At 32.9% G+C, this 7,421-nt stretch overlaps 1 protein-coding gene across 1 annotated transcript in view; it reads right to left on the bottom strand.

Annotated features, from left to right (window-relative positions):
- Positions 1 to 5,381: 5,381 nt before the first annotated feature.
- Positions 5,382 to 7,421, bottom strand: part of LOC135127975 (amyloid-beta-like protein) — a 135,637-nt gene continuing 133,597 nt past the window's right edge. The window contains exons 7-8 of the mRNA XM_064054698.1: positions 7,097 to 7,288; positions 5,382 to 7,043 (exon numbers count right to left, since the gene is read on the bottom strand). Of these exons, the coding sequence (XP_063910768.1) occupies positions 6,783 to 7,043; positions 7,097 to 7,288 (453 nt within the window). The 3' untranslated portion in view covers positions 5,382 to 6,782. The remainder of the gene's footprint in view (positions 7,044 to 7,096; positions 7,289 to 7,421) is intronic.

Raw genomic sequence — 7,421 nt, 5'->3', positions numbered from 1 at the left:
TTCTATCGTTGTCGTTGGTTGCCTTGTTTTGTTGTTGGCCGCGTGGGTCGTTACTACCACCGGCGGGCTTTTTGAAATATTTGAATCGAATAAACATTTCATTCGTTGTTTGACTATCCCGAAAGATGTACATTTTTTCGATAGAGATAATTCAACAGAGTTTGGGCGTTTGAATGTCTTCTCACAAAGTTCATCAAATTTAAAAATTTATAACTCCATTTTGAGATATACGCGGAATATATGACATGGTTTCGATCTAGTCGTAGATTTTGTATGCGTTTGACTAGATAAGATTGTAAAATAGTATATTTTTACTTGCCAAGCGTACGCTAGTTAATACAGGCGAATGACTAATTTCAGATTTTCTCGACGATTCATGCCTCCTAGAGTATAAAAAAATAGGTCACCTGTTTCCGTCTGTCTATGGTCTGCCTGTAGTTTGTGTACCTATTTGTGTCGATAATAAACAAATAACTACTCGACTGATTAGCGTGAAATTTTACGTGTATATATTTTAGGAATATCATGTAAATGGTAAACTGCTAAGGATAATTTGATAACTTATGAAAAAATAAGATTCACAAAATCAAATTTTGTAATCTGTTTAAGAAATTGCATTTGCCTGATTGTGTTTCAGGAATCAGGAGAGAGGAAAGTTTTATATAAATAACGTTAGATAAAATTTCTTAAATAGGTACTAATTTTACAAGCGTTATAGATTATTGTTTTCACCTTGTGACCTTGCTTATTCAAGCTTGGAAAGTTCTAAAAATCTTTAATAAGGTATCTAAAAATAAAGAGAGAGAATGTTTCAGTTTAGCGCCGCCCTTATCGCACTCGGCTCTCTTCGTTCGGATGCCGACAGAAATATGTGGTGATGGAAGCTGCAGGTAGAGTATAGATTAGGCAGTAATTATTTAGCATAGAAAACCCTACAAGGGAGGATATTCTATGGTATTTATTAGTCTAGTACTAAGTAGTACGAGAAGATGATATATTATTATATTAAACTTATAAAATAAGCAATCCAATGAAACCCAATTAATTCGGCAGAATATTTTTCTGTTTTTTAAGACAGAACTTCCTACATATTTGTATCCATATTTCAGTAACAAATTTTTAATTTCTTTTTTTTTAAGATGGCATCATGGATCTTAAGTGTAGCATCGGAATTTCAGAGAAATAGGCAGGTTTATACTTGAAGTTTTTTAAATTATTTGTACAAGTAGTTCTAAACAATTAATAGTATGTTATGTAACACGTTTTATAAACGCTTCTTCAGATACTAGTTTATTTAGGCGTGAGCGGAGCGAGTATTTAAAAAATGAGTATTTAGAGAAGTTTATAAATACGAGTATGTTACATTTTTTCGACTTTCTGGTAGGGATGATTAAAAAAGTAGATGTTTTATAAAACCTAAATCAGTGTTAGTATTTGTTGGGTAATGATAAACGGAAAAATGCAGGTGTGCTTTACACATACTTAATAAACAAGTCGTCGGCAGATGTACTATACTATAATTCCGACCTGACCTGTTTTTGAGTTAATTTTGAGATCCCGGTTTTTTTTTTTGAAAAATTTCAAACAATCTTGAGGTTCTAGGTATTCCTATTTGGAAAGAATTTCAAAGTGCTTTGGAGCCTCTAGTATAATAATGGTAGTAGCCCGAGCCGCCCGCTCTCTCTTTTCTCTAGAATATGTTGTGATAACCCAGACATCCCGTCTTAAATTGACATGTAAAAAAAATTGAAACCGCCCGAAAAATTTAAAATTTTAAAATTTGGCCTTGGCTGTGATCCTCTAATAAAGTGGGAACCCTACGTTGTGTTTTTGAAAAATGGCGGAATGCGTTCAGATGCAAGTGGTGGACCCCAAGGTTGGAAAATTACCGCTAAATAAAACACAAAATTTATGGAGGACACAAAATTAGTTATTCCTCCACTGACAAAAAAAAGAAAAAAAAGCTGCGTGCGATTGTGACTCGTGACTTGCCCGAATTGCAATCGCTGTTCAGCTCCAAAAAAAAACTTTGAATGACTTGGAATAAAATCAAATTAAACGTTCTGAATCAAAGCAAATATTTGAATATCACAAATTTAATAAAAACAAATAAAAACCTGAATGCAAATACACAAGTTATTAGGCATCTTTTGTGCAGATGACGCGATGAGCCTCGCCAGCCCGACTGGGAACCGCGCACTCCACTTCTGCCACGTATTTCGGTGTTATTTACCTCAATTCCGTTTTAAATGTTCAATTTCTTATAACTCGGATATTAACGACAACTGAATAGGTGTTAAAGTTTCAAAATTACAATAAATAACATTCAAATTCGCTATACAATTTGTGGAATTTTAAACAACAAATAAAATTGGGCATCAGATAATTTATACGATGAAAACATTCATCAACAAAATATTTACACAAAAAAAAACCAGCAAAGATTTATGAAAACAAAAGATACGGTGTGAAATAAACTTGTGCAAATAAAAATATTACGTGAGGTTAAAACTGCAGAGCATTAAAGTTTACGTTCAATTTAAATTATACAATAAGGAAAATTACTGAACTTAAAATTGTGAGATAGAGAAAAATTGTTTGAGGTGAAAATTGCAAAGCTAACAAATTTACATGAAAGTAATACTTGCCACACTTAATCAACGATTCAAACAAAAAGTTTACATTATGTTAAATTATGTCTTGATCCAAGTAATTGGTTACTTAAAACAATTAACTTTGAGTGTTTATCGTGAACTAGTTACCCCAACAAAACACATAATAAATAAACTCAAAAATATCCAGTCATCGTTGCGAGGAATAAGCGTCTCGGTGAAGTAATCTTTAACGTTGCGAGGAAATGCCTCGGTGATGTAAGCAATCTTTAACGTTGCGAGGAAATACCCCTATGATGTAATGATGATCACGACGCTAATAACGATGATAACTTCCCAAGGGAGGAAATTATTTTAACCCCCTGCCAGTTCACAATATAATGAATTTTGTTAATTTAACTCCAGTAAATAAACTATAAGTAATCTTGTGTGAAGAATTAAGAAGTGTTGTAATGTAACACTTACGTATTAGCATCTAGAAAAACTTATTCGTGACTTGTAAACAAAGGTTATCCTGACTAAGTGAATTTCATGAAATCTCCTTGTCTGTCTAAGCAAATTAATGTCTGTTAAATTGTGTTAGAACCAGTTAAGGATTAAAATCCTAACCTGATCGGTGAACTAACCACAATAAAACAAAATTATAGCACGTGTCCGCGTTGGTCGAATACTAGTACGAGAAGATGGTAGCGTAGTTGGTGAAATAGCAATTGACCTAAGTTAGCACCAATGAATCGAATGCTCAGTCAGTAGATTCTGAGGAGGTGATAAAAGGTTAAATTAAAAAAAAAATAGAAGAAATATGTTATAAGAACAAGAGTAAAAAGTGGCCTGATTTGTTAATGTCTAAGTACTATTTTTTATTAAACTAAGTGGTTTAAAAATGTCGAGTCAAAATTCAATTCAAAGCTGGTGGCTCTTCAGCTTTGTAAGATTGTCATTTTAAAACCATTTTTTTAATACATAATGTATATGTTCTGGTTGAATATATAGGAAAACAAGTAGTAAATGTAGTAAATTGGGTGAAAGTAATTTAGATATTTATTTGTCAACAATGTTAAGAATTAATTATTTCGCATGTCGTTTTTCCTTTTTTTTGAACATTTTGATCTGAGAAACTTTATTAAAAAGTTTAGGAAGTTTTTAAGCAGAACTTTCTACATATTTTCCAATTTTCAGTAACAGCTTTTTAATTTTTTTGTTTTTTAAGATGATGGATTTTTGGTAGGTCTGATTAAAAATATTCATTTTAATAATGCGACGTAAAACAAATCCTAACTGCAGCATCGGAATTTCAAAGAAATGGACAGCTTTTGACTTGAAGTTTTTAAAATTATTTGTACAAGTACTTCTAAATAATTGATAGTATACATATTATATAACAAGTTTTATAAACGCCTTGAATTTATTTAGACACGAGCGGGGCGAGTGTTTAAAGAACGAGTGTCTAGAAAAATGTCTTCATTTTCAGTGATGTTTGGATCCATTTTAAACAATCCACTTTATTTGAGTGAATAAATGTCAAACTAACTGGATTTCAGAGTGTTTTTAGCCAAAGCCTGTTTAATAAACACGAAAATTGCCGAAGACACTCAAGATGTGACAATATCTTCCTAAAATTGTAATACCATCAACGATTAGTGTTATATTTCTGGCGTGTTTTTCTTTTTTTTCGATTTTCTGGAAAGGATGATTAAAAAAGTAGATGTTTTCTAATACCTCTAAATACACATGGAACAAGTTGTCGGCAGGTGTACAGTCACGGACAGTGAATTTCGTCCACACAATTCACGCGAATGCACAAAAAATTCACTGTAGTTGGTGCTTTATTGTCATGATGACTGACGTAAGCATTGTCAAATTTAATTTAGCTTCGAACCTGCCATCGATTAGTTATTTTAATGAAGGTAAACTAATATCCCTTTTCCAAGACGGGATGTCGCTACACTTTTGGGGTTATCGCGGACTAGTGTTAGTTATCGTATAAAAAAATGTTTGCCTCTTTATGTCAAAATGACAAAAAAAGGTTAGAAAGATCTAAGGGCTAATTTAGAGTTTTTTTCTGTCAAAGAAATTGGGTGGACGAAATTCACTGTCCACGACCGTACTATATATTGTATTTTGAGAGGATCATCAACAGTCATCTTTGTTAGCATTTTAGCAACTTCACAATACTTTAAAATGTGCTGGATTGCTATTAGTTGTAAACTATACTGAAAATCTGAAAACTGTGAATAAACAATGAGGTATAAATCGCCAATACTCACCTTGGTTTTCTTATTCATCATTCTTGACTAGTCATCGCAGTAATTATTCACAAATTTTAGCAAACTCTACAAAGAAATTTAAGTTTCTATTCTAGTGGGATAAGATTGATTCAAAATTAAATAAAATTCAACGAATTAGAGTTGGCATTGTCTGTCAAGTTTTGAGTTGTATTACTGGCTTCAATTTGTCACTGACAAGTGACAGTTGTGCAGTAATACCACCTCTACAATTGATCCAACAGCCAACTCTGCTTCGTTTTATTTCTGATTGTGTGGAAAGTTCAAATGCCACGTCACTCATTTTAAGCAAGAATATAAAACTCGCGATTCAAAATAATAATTCACAATTTTTGTAGATATCCACTTGAATCCTAATTTATGAGGTTCGTTAATAATCTGTTTTCAGTTTTATAGTAGCAATCAGTCAAGTTAAAACGTTTCAAGATACGAGTTTAGAAATTGAAAACTGCTTGCTAAGATAGGAGTAATTAAAACTCGAATAAAATAATTTAGTTCTTTATTACATTAAATTTAAAATTACATGGCCACAAAACATATAAGTAACTATTAAGTATGCTAAAACTAGTCTAGTCACTTTCTGAATAATGATGAAATAACCATATCTAATTTATAGAAAAAAAGATATACAATTAATAACGTATGTTATTTTATGAAACAGGTTTCTGAAAAATAATCTAATTAAGTATTAAACTATATGCACATCAAACACGCTTTTTATCAATTTTACATTCGCATATAATACTAAGTTTTTAAAAACTACTACAGGGAAAAAGTAAATTCATAAGTTACAAGAGAAAGGTTTTTTGTATTCTAGACTGTACACATTAAGCTGTCAGAAGCCTCTTTTATAATGAAAATTGTCGCGCAATATTAAAAAAATGTACGCAACAACTTTTGTACAAATTCTATGATTTGTATGATTTTTCTTGTGTTATCTACAAATTGTTCATCAAGCTTTCGATAAAAGTTTTAAAAAACTGGTTGAAACGTGATTTTAGAAAGCTTTCGGTCAAAATTACGTTTCAAACGTGAATACTTTGTATTTCTGTCTTGACAACAATTAGGTTTGCCGCTTTGCCACCCATGTTTTTTAAATTTAAAGTAATACGTACTTCTTTTAAACCGTCTTCACGAAACACGACTTTGCACCAAACTTATACACACTCTTGTTAAAAAAGAAAGATATACAAGTATTCAGACATTTCTTCAATTGTGCTGGCCAAACTGATATGTACAGAAAAGTATCATATTCGCGTTTGCGACGAACTGACTTGTTTTCTCTACATATGCAAGAGTCTGGGCTTTGATTTGAACTGAAGAGGGCGTGAGTCGAAAGCTGTAGGTAATTGGTAATAAAAAGTAAAAAGACTTTGTACAAAAAGCTTGTTGGTTGAACATGCACTTTTTTATATTCTAATTTTTTATAAGTATAGGTTGGAGGGTACCATACATCTAGCTACACTCTTCACACTGTAACGTCACACAGAAGCGAGTGTGGCTATACAGTGTACACTAAATGATTATACAATTATGTGTAAAACATGGACTGTCTGTCATATGCAAAAATTATTACTTATCTATTAATTTAGACTTTTTAAACTTTTTGTTGATTATTCTCAAAATATTTATCTGTTCATTTTTGCATATGTAGAATTATTATCAGTTGCTCAAGTCAGTTTAAGTACAAAACAACAAATCACTGGAATGATGTAAAAAAATAGCCTCAATAATTAAAATAACAAAACTCAACAACGCCGTCACATTGTTACCACTACGAGAAGTAAATAAAAAAAACTTTCGCAATATGGTTAAAATAATATCCATAACAATCTATATGATGTAGTTAAATTAAATAAACGTCCCATCAAGTGTCACTTTAGGATTACTCCTTGACTTCGAAATATTTGTAGGTGGGATTTTCGTACCCATTAATCTGCATATTTGCTACGTGTCTCTCCTCAGGAGTAGCAGCTTGATCCACTTCCACAAATCCTTGGCTTTGTGGGGATCGCGCTGATCTGCGCCTGGCCACGGCCACGCCCACAACAACGGCCGCCATTAAGGCCATACCGGCGAAGGCAAGAGTAAAGTAAACACTCTTGCCGTCCTTACCACCGTACACTTCTCGTCGAACCGAGTAAGTCTGCAACAATATCCACAATCAGAAACCGCAAAGACTTTAGCCACATGACTTACAGGTTCGCCATGACTTATGTCATGGGCCATTGCGTGGGCAACCCTAATTACATCCTGCTTGTGAACTACGGCAGCTACTTCTTCTACGGCTTGCTGGACGGCGGCATCATCGACTTCTCTATGACTGGTTGTAGTTACAGAATTGCTGACGATGTCGAATGCCGTGCTGGCGGGCGTCGAAGAAATAGTGGTCTGGAAAATACACACCCTTATTATAGATGGAGAAGTTTGATGTTTTCGTCTCGTAAAGAACTATACCAAAGTTCTGTAAGCAACTACCTCTTGATAATCGCCAGGAGTCACGTATACAAGAAATAAATTATTG

Source organism: Zophobas morio, unplaced genomic scaffold, assembly GCF_036711695.1.
Source record: "Zophobas morio isolate AGI-343-1 ecotype UQ-CSIRO unplaced genomic scaffold, CSIRO_AGI_Zmor_V1 ptg000002l, whole genome shotgun sequence".
Lineage (NCBI taxonomy): Eukaryota > Metazoa > Arthropoda > Insecta > Coleoptera > Tenebrionidae > Zophobas > Zophobas morio.
The sequence above is the reverse complement of the archived record's forward strand: the minus strand, read 5'-3'. Positions and strand labels throughout refer to the sequence as shown.